The 17,376-nt window shown below is 48.1% G+C and overlaps 2 protein-coding genes and 1 non-coding gene across 3 annotated transcripts in view; 1 reads left to right on the top strand and 2 right to left on the bottom strand.

The window, feature by feature from the left end:
- LOC141082249 (uncharacterized) overlaps positions 1-3,002 on the bottom strand; it is an 82,180-nt gene extending 79,178 nt beyond the window's left edge. Inside the window, exon 1 of the mRNA XM_073566187.1 lies at positions 2,878-3,002. The gene's annotated coding sequence lies outside the window, so the exon portion shown is untranslated. The remainder of the gene's footprint in view (positions 1-2,877) is intronic.
- TRNAL-CAG (transfer RNA leucine (anticodon CAG)) lies at positions 1,454-1,536 on the bottom strand. The gene has a single exon. It is a non-coding gene; the product is annotated as a tRNA-Leu (tRNA).
- A 154-nt stretch (positions 3,003-3,156) lies between the features above and the next one.
- LOC141082250 (uncharacterized) overlaps positions 3,157-17,376 on the top strand; it is a 28,967-nt gene continuing 14,747 nt past the window's right edge. Inside the window, exon 1 of the mRNA XM_073566189.1 lies at positions 3,157-3,285. Within this exon, the coding sequence (XP_073422290.1) occupies positions 3,168-3,285 (118 nt within the window). The 5' untranslated portion in view covers positions 3,157-3,167. The remainder of the gene's footprint in view (positions 3,286-17,376) is intronic.

A 17,376-nucleotide genomic window follows, 5' to 3' on the forward strand; every position in this document is an offset into this window, starting at 1 on the left:
TAAATTGTCATTTAAGAAACGATTGTCCATTCAAGAAGAGATTTGTGTTGGCAGATTATCCTAGGAAAGCGTGTTAGATGATAATAATCGTGCTGCCCATCTCACCCGACGAGCAAGCAGCACCAGGGTGGATAAAAATCTTGAATTTTTTATCAAAAAAAATCAGATTTTTTTGATTTAAATCAGATTTTTTTGATTTAAATCATTTGATTGCAGTTTTCATAATGTTATTTCAAACGGCAAACAAGTCCTTGGATATCCTTTTGACAGTATTTGCACTTTGCTCTTGCACCTTTCTTTCCAAGATCTGCTGCTGGCATCTCAACAAAATGAACCCAAATAGGGTCTCTCTTACGACCTGCTGCCATGGCTCACACAGATCACTTATGAAGTTTGATTGTTACTACAGCCTGAGCCAAGCACTGCTGATGTTACTACAGCCTGAGCCAAGTACTGCTGACTATCCAACAAGTTTGGGCATGTCAACTGAATGCAGGGAAAAAGAAACTAAACCAAAACTGAAACCAAGCTAGAAGTGTGGAATTAAAGGGGCAGTATGAACAAAATGTGGAGGCTATTAATAGTTTATACAATTAAGACATGCTGCTTTTAAACACCTACCTATTGCCATATAGTAAAACAAAAAAGATTTTTACTTACTTTGGGGTCCCCCCCTCACCCTGGCGTTAGATCGTTGCCCCTAGTTTCGTCCGTGTAACTATGGGCGCACATGCACACTGCTCTCACTTCTCATTTTAATCGTGATTTATATTAAAAAAAAACCTTTTGATTTAAATCAGTGATTTAAATCATGATTTAAAATCGATCCGATTTAAATAGAAAAAAATCTTTTGATTTAAATCGTGATTTAAATCATGATTTAAATCGGCGTGATTTAAATCAATCCACCCTGAGCAGCACCCTTGTTCGTTGGGTGAATTGACCTTTTAAGGGAGCCCGACGTACTCACTAAATTGTCCCTATCCCTAAGTTTTTTTGGATGCAGATTGCTCTCACACAAGTGTTTTTTTGATTTGGAAAAGAAAGAAATGAGGATGGAGAATCAAAACTTTAAGGCTAAAAAATATACTCACACATATATACACCAACTGTATAGACACACATATAAATATTTATGGTGTATACATTAGGCTATAAGACCTGGAGACTGTTATTACACATGCTGCCACTAGGTTTATTTTCTTTTCTTTAAAAAAAAAACAAAAAAAAAAACTGTCGCTGTCAGGAGTGGGATTCGAACCCACGCCTCCACGTGGTGACTGCAGACGCTGAACACGCTCCCTGGTGCACAACAGCTTGCACCTCCAGGGACCAGTACTGCTGCTGTCAAGGAGTGGGATTTGAACCCACGCCTCCACATGTGGTGACTGCAGACGCTTAACACGCTCCCTGGTGCACAACAGCTTGCACCTCCAGGGACCAGTACTGCTGCTGTCAGGAGTGGGATTCGAACCCACGCCTCCACGGGAGACTGCAACCTGAACACAGTGCCTTAGACCACTAGGCCATCCTGACTGCTGACATTGACATGCTCCCTGGTGACACAAGAGTTTGCACCACCAGGGACTTCAGTACAGATCTGCTGTCCAAATCAGACATTGGGGCCCCTGGTGGGACTTCTGGCAAAGCCAGAGGGGACATTGGGATGTCATTTGAAAGCTAATTACCAGACTGAGGTGAGGGAGCAGTTCTTGGGGCTGTGTGGTGCTCTGTTGGGCATTTGTGCACCCTCAAGCCTGCACCACAAGGACCACTTTTATCCATGGACAGCCAGGCTCTGACCCCCTGAATTCAAATTCCATTTGAATTCAAATACAACACAAAAAACACAAAAAGTTGTGCATACAACTTATACCACAATGAACAGATTACTAATAAAACAATCCACCAGGAGTTAACAGTGGACATGTGGAGCTTTCATGTAGCCTCACTGTGCCCAGTAACATTGGCTGGTCACCCTACATGAGAAAAAATTGTAATATTCCAATATTCAAAACTCTGTCCCTGTCTAATTTCTTTGTAACAAGACATCAGATGATCGTAGATAAAGGCATTTTATTCAACTTTTCACAAAGTTAACAGAGAGGTTGTAAAAACATCAAGAGACATTTTTTGGCTTAAAAAAAAAAAAAAAAATGTAAACTGATGAATCAGCTGGTAAGTGTTTTTGGATGTACAGTGGTCAGATGGATTTGAGAAGGACGTTCTCTCGGCAGACGGGTGCCTGTTATACCCTATAGAATATATTCAGTGTACACGTCCTGGTGTGAAAAGAACCTAATATATATATTTTTTTTTTTTACTCCAAAAACAGAAAAAAAAACAGAGTGAAGGCAATCAGTTTCCACCAGACACAAACAAACCTAAGTTTGCTTCGGCCAGAAATCACTCGAAATAAAAGGGTTTCCAGGACCTTCAGGCCCCTGAAGATTAAAACTAGCGAAGAGACTGGGGGGGTGAAAACTAAATTATATATATACACACCACCTGCCCAGACTGGACTGATGACGACCCGATCAGAACCCATGTGAGGCCTAGTCGGCCCCGGTAACTGAAAAGGCCACTACTGTTATGCTTTTAATCCTTTCCCAGTCATATAAAAGAATTTTAAAAAAAATGGCCGGAGAGTTGCTATATGGCGCAAGTTCCCCCCCCAAAAAAAGTGTCTAACACATTCAGTTACAAATGTGTAATTTTCCTACATCTGAGGGGGGAAAGGCCACCATGGAGGTGTGTGTAAGAAGGTCTGGCCGCTCCCAGGGTCCTCCATCACATACAGAGGCCTAGAGACATCACCCGGCCTCACACGGCCCGAACTACGCGCACAGACTGAAGAAGAAGGGGCTCCGCCATTACCGGAGGAGATTGTGCGCCTCCATGCTGCGGTTCTGGAGCACACCACGGCCACACGGAGCGGGGTGGACGGCATTATGGTATCAGGCCGCCGAGATCTCCCCCTCACGAAAACCTCCTGACTCGGCGGAGACACGGTGAGGAGGACCGCAGCCGCTGCTACAGATGGCGGCACTTCCGCCTGTGCTCCGCCACCACAGGAACTAAAATGGCGGCCGGGCGGGGAAGTGACGTGTGGTGAGGAGACGTGGGAGGCCGGACTGAGTCATGGAGGAGGCGACGGTGGTGTCGTAATGTTTGCTGTGGAGAGAGCGCAGCAGAGGAGCGGAGCTGTCAGCGGGGAAGAGCGCGGCACAACACAAAGCCCGGAGGAGGGGGCGGCGACACCCCGCAGAGGACAGAAGGGAGACGGTGTGTGGGGGGAGAGAGTGGGGGGAGCAGAGGCTGAGCATGGGGGGGAGCAGAGGCTGAGCAGGGGGGGGGGAGCAGAGGCTGAGCATGGGGGGGGGGAGCAGAGGCTGAGCATGGGGGGGAGCAGAGGCTGAGCATGGGGGGGGGAGCAGAGGCTGAGCATGGGGGGGGGGGGGGGAGCAGAGGCTGAGCATGGGGGGGGGGGGGGAGCAGAGGCTGAGCAGGGGGGGGGGGGGGGAGCAGAGGCTGAGCATGGGGGGGGGGAGCAGAGGCTGAGCATGGGGGGGAGCAGAGGCTGAGCATGGGGGGGGAGCAGAGGCTGAGCATGGGGGGGGGGGGGGGGGAGCAGAGGCTGAGCATGGGGGGGGAGCAGAGGCTGAGCATGGGGGGGGAGCAGAGGCTGAGCATGGGGGGGGGGAGCAGAGGCTGAGCATGGGGGGGGGGAGCAGAGGCTGAGCATGGGGGGGGGGAGCAGAGGCTGAGCATGGGGGGGGGAGCAGAGGCTGAGCATGGGGGGGGGGGAGCAGAGGCTGAGCATGGGGGGGAGGGAGCAGAGGCTGAGCATGGGGGGGGAGCAGAGGCTGAGCATGGGGGGGGGGAGCAGAGGCTGAGCATGGGGGGGGAGCAGAGGCTGAGCATGGGGGGGGGGAGCAGAGGCTGAGCATGGGGGGGGGGGAGCAGAGGCTGAGCATGGGGGGGGAGCAGAGGCTGAGCATGGGGGGGGGGGAGCAGAGGCTGAGCATGGGGGGGGGGGAGCAGAGGCTGAGCATGGGGGGGGGGGGAGCAGAGGCTGAGCATGGGGGGGGAGCAGAGGCTGAGCATGGGGGGGGAGCAGAGGCTGAGCATGGGGGGGGGGGAGCAGAGGCTGAGCATGGGGGGGAGGGAGCAGAGGCTGAGCATGGGGGGGGGGAGCAGAGGCTGAGCATGGGGGGGGGGAGCAGAGGCTGAGCATGGGGGGGGAGCAGAGGCTGAGCATGGGGGGGGAGCAGAGGCTGAGCATGGGGGGGGGAGCAGAGGCTGAGCATGGGGGGGGGGAGCAGAGGCTGAGCATGGGGGGGGGAGCAGAGGCTGAGCATGGGGGGGGGGAGCAGAGGCTGAGCATGGGGGGGGGGAGCAGAGGCTGAGCATGGGGGGGGGGGAGCAGAGGCTGAGCATGGGGGGGGGAGCAGAGGCTGAGCATGGGGGGGGAGCAGAGGCTGAGCATGGGGGGGGAGCAGAGGCTGAGCATGGGGGGGGAGCAGAGGCTGAGCATGGGGGGGAGCAGAGGCTGAGCATGGGAGGGAGGGGGGAGCAGAGGCTGAGCATGGGGGGGGAGCAGAGGCTGAGCATGGGGGGGGAGCAGAGGCTGAGCATGGGGGGGAGCAGAGGCTGAGCATGGGGGGGAGCAGAGGCTGAGCATGGGAGGGGGAGCAGAGGCTGAGCATGGGGGGGGAGCAGAGGCTGAGCATGGGGGGGGAGCAGAGGCTGAGCATGGGGGGGGAGCAGAGGCTGAGCATGGGGGGGGAGCAGAGGCTGAGCATGGGGGGGGAGCAGAGGCTGAGCATGGGGGGGAGCAGAGGCTGAGCATGGGGGGGGAGCAGAGGCTGAGCATGGGGGGGAGCAGAGGCTGAGCATGGGAGGGGGAGCAGAGGCTGAGCATGGGGGGGGAGCAGAGGCTGAGCATGGGGGGGAGCAGAGGCTGAGCATGGGGGGGGAGCAGAGGCTGAGCATGGGGGGGGAGCAGAGGCTGAGCATGGGGGGGGGAGCAGAGGCTGAGCATGGGGGGGGGAGCAGAGGATGGTGCTTGGGGGGCGGAGCCGGAGCTGGAGTGTGGTGGACGGGAGATAAAACACAACCTTAGTATGTAGGGCTGTGGAGTCGGAGCTCATTTTGGTGGAGTCGGAGTTGGTATAAAATGGACCGATTCCGACTCCTAAAATATATAATAAATTGGGTACAGTAGTTCAATGTAGAATGTGCTGAATATTTTTTCATAGGAATTTGGGAAAGTTATGAAATGTCCTATAAATGGCTGTTCTATTCCTGATCTAAGGCTACATTCACACACAGCGTTTTTGCTGCGTTTTTTGAGGATACGTTTTTCAGTTGCAAAAGCAGATCAGCTTTTTAAAAACTGCATCACCTGAAAGGTTTTTGAGCTCATAGATAATGTTTTCAATATCAGAGCAGATTTCTAATCTGCTTTTATTTATATATCTGTCTATCCATATCATATCTGTACCAAAAAGAATGAAAGCCGGATAGCACACAGACTAACACTCCTTTTTTTTAGCACCAGTCAGGTCCACCTCATAGCTGCCCAAAAGGACGCCCAGGACAGGCATTGCTCGTCTTCAGTAACATCAACTGATAGTTGGAATAAATATACTGCATTCACCACCACATCTTCTTAAGGTGCAGGCTTTATTTTCAAGTGTAGGGGTGTGCAGTATGAGGTTCTGCCCCCCCCAGGTTTGATCCTGGCTACGCCCATGATGTGGATGTAGCCTGAGGATCTAGGCTTTGTCTTAGCCGAGATAAGTCATAGTATGTGTGTGTGTGTGTGTATATATATATATATATATATATATATATATACACACACACACTACAGACCAAAGGTTTGGACACACCTCAATCAAAGCGTATTCTTTATTTTCATGACTATGGTTTAATAAGTGGGATTTCTTGCCTTATAAATGGGGTTGGGACCATCAGTTGTGCAGAAGTCTGGTGGATACACAGCTGATAGTCCTACTGAATAGACTATTAGAATTTGTATTATGGCAAGAAAAAAGCAGCTGAGTAAAGAAAAACGAGTGGCCATTATTACTTTAAGAAATGAAGGTCAGTCAGTCCGAAAAATTGGGAAAACTTTGAAAGTGTCCCCACGTGCAGTGGCAAAAACCATCAAGCGCTACAAAGAAACTGGCTCACATGAGGACCGCTCCAGGAAAGGAAGACCAAGAGTCACCTCTGCTGCGGAGGATAAGTTCATCCGAGTCACCAGCCTCAGAAATCGCAGGTTAACAGCAGCTCAGATCAGAGACCAGGTCAATGCCACACAGAGTTCTAGCAGCAGACACATCTCTACAACAACTGCTAAGAGGAGACTTTGTGCAGCAGGCCTTCATGGTAAAATAGCTGCTAGGAAACCACTGCTAAGGACAGGCAACAAGCAGAAGAGACTTGTTTGGGCTAAAGAACTCAAGGAATGGACATTAGACCAGTGGAAATCTGTGCTTTGGTCTGATGAGTCCAAATTTGAGATCTTTGGTTCCAACCACCTTGTCTTTGTGCGACGCAGAAAAGGTGAACGGATGGACTCTACATACCTGGTTCCCACCGTGAAGCATGGAGGAGGAGGTGTGATGGTGTGGGGGTGCTTTACTGGTGACACTGTTGGGGATTTATTCAAAATTGAAGGCATACTGAACCAGCATGGCCACCACAGCATCTTGCAGCGGCATGCTATTCCATCCGGTTTGTGTTTAGCTGGACCATCATTTATTTTTCAACAGGACAATGACCTCAAACACACCTCCAGGCTGTGTAAGGGCTATTTGACCAAGAAGGAGAGTGATCGGGTGCTACGCCAGATGACCTGGCCTCCACAGTCACCAGACCTGAACCCAATCGAGATGGTTTGGGGTGAGCTGGACCGCAGAGTGAAGGCCAAAGGGCCAACAAGTGCTAAGCATCTCTGGGAACTCCTTCAAGACTGTTGGAAGACCATTTCCAGTGACTACCTCTTGAAGCTCATCAATAGAATGCCAAGAGTGTGCAAAGCAGTAATCAAAGCAAAAGGTGGCTACTTTGAAGAACCTAGAATATAAGACACATTTTCAGTTGTTTCACACTTTTTTGTTAATTATGTAATTCCACATGTGTTAATTCATAGCTTTGATGCCTTCAGAGTGAATCTACAATTTTCATAGTCATGAAAATAAAGCAAACTCTTTGAATGAGAAGGTGTGTCCAAACTTTGGTCTGTACAGCCATGGCTAAAAATTTTGAGAATGACACAAATAATAATTTTTACAAAGTCTACTGCTTCATTTTTTCTAATGGCAATTTGCATATACTCCAGAATGTTATAAAGAGTGATCAGCTTAACAGCAATTACTTGCAAAGTCAATATTTGCCTAGAAAATTAACTTTATCCCCCAAAACACATTTCAACATCATTGCAGCCCTGCCTTAAAAGGACCAGCTAACATCGTTTCAGTGATTGCTCCATTAACACAGGTGTGGGTGTTGATGAGGACAGGGCTGGAGATCAATCTGTCATGATTAAGTAAGAATGACACCACTGGACACTTTAAAAGGAGGCTGGTGCTTGGCATCATTGTTTCTCTTCTGTTAACCATGGTTATCTCTAAAGAAACACGTGCAGTCATCATTGCACTGCACAAAAATGGCCTAACAGGGAAGAGTATCGCAGCTAGAAAGAATGCACCTCAGTCAACAATCTATCGCATCATCAAGAACTTCAAGGAGAGAGGTTCCCTTGTTGCCAAAAAGGCTCCAGGGCGCCCAAGAAAGACCAGCAAGCGCCAGGACCGTCTCTTAAAAGTGCTTCAGCTGTGGGATCGGACTACCAGCAGTGCAGAGCTTGCTCAGGAATGGCAGCAGGCAGGTGTGAGTGCTTCTGCACACGCTGTGAGGCGGAGACTCTTGGAGCAAGGCCTGGTCTCAAGGAGGACAGCAAAGAAGCCACTTCTCTCCAGAAAAAACATCATGGACAGACTGATATTCTGCAAGAGGTACAGGGAGTGGACTGCTGAGGACTGGGGTAAAGTCACTTTCTCTGATGAATCCCCTTTTCGATTGTTTGGGACATCTGGAAAACGGCTTATTCGGAGAAGACCAGGTGAGCGCTACCACCAGTCTTGTCTCATGCCAACTGTCAAGCATCCTGAAACCAGGGCCGCCATCAGGGCATGACAGGCCTTACATGTGTATGGGGCCCGGTGATTAGGGGGGCCCGACCATGCTGGCAGCCCGATCCGCGCTGGGGCCCCCCTACATTTTATACAGGCTTCTGCAGCTATATTTTAAATTCAGACTCAGCGCCTGCCGGGCCCCTCGGGCAGGCCCCCCCCCCCCCCCGCACCATGGTCCAGCCAGCGCCGAAATCCCCCCCTGCACAATGGTCCAGCCACAGCTCCGCCCTCACCTGACGTCACACACTGCTCTGCTCCTCCACTTCCTCATTCAGTCAGTGTGCCACGTGGGACTGGGAGAGGGAGGGAGCCTCGCCGCTGGAGCACAGCCAGATAACAAGGTAAGAATTTTTTTTTTTTTTTTTTGAGAGCGGCTATCCAGGGAGCCTGGGGCAGAATGCTGGACATGGGGCATAATGCTGGACACTGGGGGCAGAATGCTGGACGCTGGGGACAGAATGCTGGATGCTGGTGGCAGAATGCTGGATATGAGGGCAGACTGTGAGACGGGGCAGAATGCTGGACATGGGGCAGAAGAATGCTGGACGCTGGGGCAGAATTCTGGACATGGGGCAGAAGAATGCTGGACGCTGGGGCAGAATTCTGGACATGGGGCAGAAGAATGCTGGACGCTGGGGCAGAATTCTGGACATGGGGCAGAATGCTCGAAGCTGGGGCAGAATGCTGGAGACTGAGGCAGAATGCTGGACATGGGGGCAGGCTGTGAGCTGGGGCAGAATGTTGGATACAGATACTGCACAGTACCACTCATCCTGTATATATATACACTGCACAGTACCACTCCTGTATATGTATATACTGCACAGTACCACTCCTCCTGTATATGTATATACTGCACAGTACCCCTCCTGTATATGTATATACTGCACAGTACCACTCCTGTATATGTATATACTGCACAGTACCACTCCTGTATATGTATATACTGCACAGTACCACTCCTCCTATATATACACTGCACAGTACCCCTCCTCCTGTATATATACACTGCACAGTACCCCTCCTCCTGTATATATACACTGCACAGTATCACTCCTCCTGTATATATACACTGCACAGTACCCCTCCTGTATATATACCCTGCACAGCACCACTCCTATATATACACTGCACAGTACCCCTCCTCCTGCATATATGCACTGCACAGTACTACTGTCCTGTATATATACACTGCACAGTACCACTCCTGTTCTGCATATATGCACTGCACAGTACCACTCCTGTCCTGTATATATACACTGCACAGTACCACTCCTGTCTATATACACTGCACATTCCCACTCCTGTATATATACACTGCACAGTACCACTCCTGTATATGTATATACACAGCACCACTCCTGTCTATATACACTGCACAGTCCCACTCCTGTATATATACACTGCACAGTACCACTCCTGTCCTGCATATGCACAGTAACACTCCTGTACATATACACTGCACAGTACCACTCCTGTATATACACTGCACAGTACCACTCCTGTCCTGTATATATACACTGCACAGCACCACTCCTCCTGTCCTGTATATATGCACTGCACAGTACCACTCCTGTCCTGTATATATGCACTGCACAGCACCACTCCTGTCCTGTATATATACACTGCACAGCACCACTCCTCCTGTCCTGTATATATACACTGCACAGTACCACTCCTATATATACACTGCACAGTAACCCTCCTCCTGCATATATGCACTGCACAGTACCACTCCTGTCCTGTATATATACACTGCACAGTACCACTCCTCCTGTCCTGTATATATACACTGCACAGTACCACTCCTCCTGTCCTGTATATATACACTGCACAGTACCACTCCTGTCCTGTATATATACACTGCACAGCACCACTCCTCCTGTCCTGTATATATACACTGCACAGTACCACTCCTCCTGTCCTGTATATATACCCTGCACAGCACCACTCCTGTCCTGTATATATACACTGCACAGTACCACTCCTCCTGCATATATGCACTGCACAGTACCACTCCTGTCCTGTATATATACACTGCACAGTACCACTCCTGTCCTGAATATATCCACTGCACAGTACCACTCCTGTCCTGTATATATACACACTGCACAGTACCACTCCTGTCTATATACACTGCACAGTTCCACTCCTGTATATATACAATGCACAGTACCACTCCTGTCCTGCATATACACACTGCACAGTACCACTCCTCCTGTATATATACACTGCACAGTACCACTCCTGTATATAGAAAGTACCAAACAAAGAAGCAGTCAAAAAATCCATAAAACTATGATATTTATTAAAGATAATTTAAAACATTAATAGATATGGACACACAGTGTTTGGACAGGGAAAAGGAACAGCATATAAATGAACACAATGGTCATGAAGGGCCAACGAAGCTGCAAACACCCCGCCAGGATAGTAAAATGCAGAGCTAGATGGTATAGCTAATAAGAGTTAAGGGGTTATATAAAGTATAATAAGACAAATCATACAGCAAGTGCTACAATCCTTCATAAGAAGTATACCCTGACAAAGTGCAAATGCGCACATGCAAAATTGATGTATAATACACGTCATACTAATGACCTAATAAACTGCATTACTATACCTGAAGTACGGGGGGAAGCAGCAAGGTCGGTCCTATCCCCGACGCGCGTTTCGGAGCTAGAAAAACAACTTCCTCAGGGAAGCACCACTCCTCCTGTCCTGTATATATACACTGCACAGTACCACTCTTGTCCTGTATATATAAACTGCACAGCACCACTCCTCCTGTCCTGTATATATGCACTGCACAGTACCACTCCTCCTGTATATATAAACTGCACAGTACCACTCCTCCTGTATATATAAACTGCACAGCACCACTCCTCCTGTCCTGTATATATGCACTGCACAGTACCACTCCTCCTGTATATATAAACTGCACAGTACCACTCCTGTCCTGCATATACACACAGCACAGTACCACTCCTCCTGTATATATACACTGCACAGTACCACTCCTCCTGTCCTGTATATATGCACTGCACAGTACCACTCCTGTATATATACACTGCACAGTACCACTCCTGTCCTGCATATACACACAGCACAGTACCACTCCTCCTGTATATATACACTGCACAGTACCACTCCTCCTGTCCTGTATATATGCACTACACAGTACCACTCCTGTATATATACACTGCACAGTACCACTCCTGTCCTGCATATACACACAGCACAGTACCACTCCTCCTGTATATATACACTGCACAGTACCACTCCTCCTGTATATATACACTGCACAGCACCACTCCTCCTATATACACTGCACAGTACCCCTCCTGTATATATACACTGCACAGTACCACTCCTGTCTATATACACTGCACAGTACCACTCTTGTCTATATACACTGCACAGTACCACTCTTGTCTATATACACTGCACAGTCCCACTCCTGTATATATACACTGCACAGTACCACTCCTGTCCTGCATATATACACTGCACAGCACCACTCCTCCTGTGATGTATATATACACTGCACAGCACCACTCCTGTCCTGTATATATACACTCCACAGTACCACTCCTCCTGTATATATACACTGCACAGTACCACTCCTCCTGTATATATACACTGCACAGTACCACTCCTCCTGTATATATACACTGCACAGTACCACTCCTGTCCTGTATATATGCACTGCACAGTACCACTCCTGTCCTGTATATATACACTGCACAGTACCACTCCTGTTCTGCATATATGCACTGCACAGTACCACTCCTGTCCTGTATATATACACTGCACAGTACCACTCCTGTCTATATACACTGCACATTCCCACTCCTGTATATATACACTGCACAGTACCACTCCTGTATATGTATATACACAGCACCACTCCTGTCTATATACACTGCACAGTCCCACTCCTGTATATATACACTGCACAGTACCACTCCTGTCCTGCATATGCACAGTAACACTCCTGTACATATACACTGCACAGTACCACTCCTGTATATACACTGCACAGTACCACTCCTGTCCTGTATATATACACTGCACAGCACCACTCCTCCTGTCCTGTATATATGCACTGCACAGTACCACTCCTGTCCTGTATATATGCACTGCACAGCACCACTCCTGTCCTGTATATATACACTGCACAGCACCACTCCTCCTGTCCTGTATATATACACTGCACAGTACCACTCCTATATATACACTGCACAGTAACCCTCCTCCTGCATATATGCACTGCACAGTACCACTCCTGTCCTGTATATATACACTGCACAGTACCACTCCTCCTGTCCTGTATATATACACTGCACAGTACCACTCCTCCTGTCCTGTATATATACCCTGCACAGCACCACTCCTGTCCTGTATATATACACTGCACAGTACCACTCCTGCATATATGCACTGCACAGTACCACTCCTGTCCTGTATATATACACTGCACAGTACCACTCCTGTCCTGAATATATCCACTGCACAGTACCACTCCTGTCCTGTATATATACACACTGCACAGTACCACTCCTGTCTATATACACTGCACAGTTCCACTCCTGTATATATACAATGCACAGTACCACTCCTGTCCTGCATATACACACTGCACAGTACCACTCCTCCTGTATATATACACTGCACAGTACCACTCCTGTATATAGAAAGTACCAAACAAAGAAGCAGTCAAAAAATCCATAAAACTATGATATTTATTAAAGATAATTTAAAACATTAATAGATATGGACACACAGTGTTTGGACAGGGAAAAGGAACAGCATATAAATGAACACAATGGTCATGAAGGGCCAACGAAGCTGCAAACACCCCGCCAGGATAGTAAAATGCAGAGCTAGATGGTATAGCTAATAAGAGTTAAGGGGTTATATAAAGTATAATAAGACAAATCATACAGCAAGTGCTACAATCCTTCATAAGAAGTATACCCTGACAAAGTGCAAATGCGCACATGCAAAATTGATGTATAATACACGTCATACTAATGACCTAATAAACTGCATTACTATACCTGAAGTACGGGGGGAAGCAGCAAGGTCGGTCCTATCCCCGACGCGCGTTTCGGAGCTAGAAAAACAACTTCCTCAGGGAAGCACCACTCCTCCTGTCCTGTATATATACACTGCACAGTACCACTCCTGTCCTGTATATATAAACTGCACAGCACCACTCCTCCTGTCCTGTATATATGCACTGCACAGTACCACTCCTCCTGTATATATAAACTGCACAGTACCACTCCTCCTGTATATATAAACTGCACAGCACCACTCCTCCTGTCCTGTATATATGCACTGCACAGTACCACTCCTCCTGTATATATAAACTGCACAGTACCACTCCTGTCCTGCATATACACACAGCACAGTACCACTCCTCCTGTATATATACACTGCACAGTACCACTCCTCCTGTCCTGTATATATGCACTGCACAGTACCACTCCTGTATATATACACTGCACAGTACCACTCCTGTCCTGCATATACACACAGCACAGTACCACTCCTCCTGTATATATACACTGCACAGTACCACTCCTCCTGTCCTGTATATATGCACTACACAGTACCACTCCTCCTGTATATATACACTGCACAGTACCACTCCTGTCTATACACACTGCACAGTCCCACTCCTGTATATATACACTGCACAGTACCACTCCTGTCCTGTATATATACACTGCACAGTACCACTCCTCCTGTATATATACACTGCACAGTACCACTCCTCCTGTATATATACACTGCACAGCACCACTCCTCCTATATACACTGCACAGTACCCCTCCTGTATATATACACTGCACAGTACCACTCCTGTCTATATACACTGCACAGTACCACTCTTGTCTATATACACTGCACAGTACCACTCTTGTCTATATACACTGCACAGTCCCACTCCTGTATATATACACTGCACAGTACCACTCCTGTCCTGCATATATACACTGCACAGCACCACTCCTCCTGTGATGTATATATACACTGCACAGCACCACTCCTGTCCTGTATATATACACTCCACAGTACCACTCCTCCTGTATATATACACTGCACAGTACCACTCCTCCTGTATATATACACTGCACAGTACCACTCCTCCTGTATATATACTGCACAGTACCACTCCTGTCCTGTATATATGCACTGCACAGTACCACTCCTGTCCTGTATATATACACTGCACAGTACCACTCCTGTCCTGCATATATGCATTGCACAGTACCACTCCTGTCCTGTATATATACACACTGCACAGTACCACTCCTGTCTATATACACTGCACAGTTCCACTCCTGTATATATACACTGCACAGTACCACTCCTGTCCTGCATATACACACTGCACAGTACCACTCCTGTCCTGTATATATACACTCCACAGCACCACTCCTCCTGTCCTGTATATATACACTGCACAGCACCACTCCTCCTGTCCTGTATATATACACTGCACAGCACCACTCCTCCTGTCCTGTATATATACACTGCACAGCACCACTCCTCCTGTCCTGTATATATACACTGCACAGCACCACTCCTGTCCTGTATATACACACTGCACAGTACCACTCCTGTCCTGCATATACACACTGCACAGTACCACTCCTGTCCTGTATATATACACTCCACAGCACCACTCCTCCTGTCCTGTATATATACACTGCACAGTACCACTCCTCCTGTCCTGTATATATGCACTGCACAGTACCACTCCTCCTGTCTATACACACTGCAAGTCCCACTCCTGTATATATGCACTGCACAGTACCACTCCTGTCCTGTATATATACACTGCACAGTACCACTCCTCCTGTATATATACACTGCACAGCACCACTCCTCCTGTATATACACTGCACAGTACCCCTCCTGTATATATACACTGCACAGTACCACTCGTGTCCTGTATATATACACTGCACAGCACCACTCCTCCTGTCCTGCATATATGCAGTGCACTATCCACTCATGCCCTGTATATATACACTGCACAGTACCACTCCTGTCTATATACACTGCACAGTCCCACTCCTGTATATATACACTGCACAGTCCCACTCCTGTCCTGCATATACACACTGCACAGTACCACTCCTGCATATATACATTGCACAGCACCACTCCTGTATATAAACTGCACAGTACCACTCCTGTCCTGTATATATATACACTGCACAGTACCACTCCTGTCCTGTATATATACACTGCACAGCACCACTCCTCCTGTCCTGCATATATGCACTGCACAGTACCACTCCTGTCTATATACACTGCACAGTCCCACTCCTGTATATATACACTGCACAGTCCCACTCCTGTCCTGCATATACACACTGCACAGTACCACTCCTGCATATATACATTGCACAGCACCACTCCTGTATATACACTGCACAGTACCACTCCTGTCCTGTATATATACACTGCACAGTACCACTCCTGTCCTGTATATATACACTGCACAGCACCACTCCTCCTGTCCTGCATATATGCACTGCACAGTACCACTCATGTCCTGTCTATATACACTGCACAGTACCACTCCTGTCTATATACACTGCACAGTCCCACTCCTGTATATATACACTGCACAGTACCACTCCTGTCCTGCATATATACACTGCACAGCACCACTCCTCCTGTGATGTATATATACACTGCACAGCACCACTCCTGTCCTGTATATATACACTCCACAGTACCACTCCTCCTGTATATATACACTGCACAGTACCACTCCTCCTGTATATATACACTGCACAGTACCACTCCTCATGTCCTGTATATATGCACTGCACAGTACCACTCCTCCTGTATATATACACTGCACAGTACCACTCCTCCTGTCCTGTATATATACACTGCACAGCACCACTCCTCCTGTGATGTATATATACACTGCACAGCACCACTCCTGTCCTGTATATATACACTCCACAGTACCACTCCTCCTGTATATATACACTGCACAGTACCACTCCTCCTGTATATATACACTGCACAGTACCACTCCTGTCCTGTATATATACACTGCACAGTACCACTCCTGTCCTGTATATATACACTGCACAGTACCACTCCTCCTGTCCTGTATATATACACTGCACAGCACCACTCCTCCTGGCCTGTAAATATGCACTGCACAGTACCACTCCTGTCCTGTATATTTACACTGCACAGCACCACTCCTGTCCTGTATATATACACTGCACAGTACCACTCCTGTCCTGCATATACACACTGCACAGTACCACTCCTCCTGTCCTGTATATATATACACTGCACAGTACCACTCCTCCTGTATATATACACTGCACAGTACCACTCCTGTATATACACTGCACAGTACCACTCCTGTCCTGTATATATACACTCCACAGCACCACTCCTCCTGTCCTGTATACATACACTGCACAGCACCACTCCTTCTGTCCTGTATATATACACTGCACAGTACCACTCCTGTCCTGTATATATACACTGCACAGCACTACTCCTCCTGTCCTGTATATACACACTGCACAGCACTAATCCTCCTGTCCTGTATATATACACTGCACAGCACCACTCCTGTCCTGTATATACACACTGCACAGTACCACTCCTGTCCTGCATATACATACAGCACAGTACCACTCCTCCTGTATATATACACTGCACAGTACCACTCCTCCTGTCCTGTATATATGCACTGCACAGTACCACTCCTCCTGTATATATACACTGCACAGTACCACTCCTGTCTTTACACACTGCACAGTCCCACTCCTGTATATATACACTGCACAGTACCACTCCTGTCCTGTATATATACACTGCACAGTACCACTCCTCCTGTATATATACACTGCACAGCACCACTCCTATATATACACTGCACAGTACCCCTCCTCCTGTATACACTGCACAGTACCACTCGTGTCCTGTATATATACACTGCACAGCACCACTCCTCCTGTGATGTATATATACACTGCACAGCACCACTCCTGTCCTGTATATATACACTCCACAGTACCACTCCTCCTGTATATATACACTCCACAGTACCACTCCTCCTGTATATATACACTGCACAGTACCACTCCTCCTGTCCTGTATA

The sequence above is a fragment of the Dendrobates tinctorius genome, unplaced genomic scaffold (genome assembly GCF_039654945.1).
Source record: "Dendrobates tinctorius isolate UK_male_01 unplaced genomic scaffold, ASM3965494v1 ptg000017l, whole genome shotgun sequence".
Lineage (NCBI taxonomy): Eukaryota > Metazoa > Chordata > Amphibia > Anura > Dendrobatidae > Dendrobates > Dendrobates tinctorius.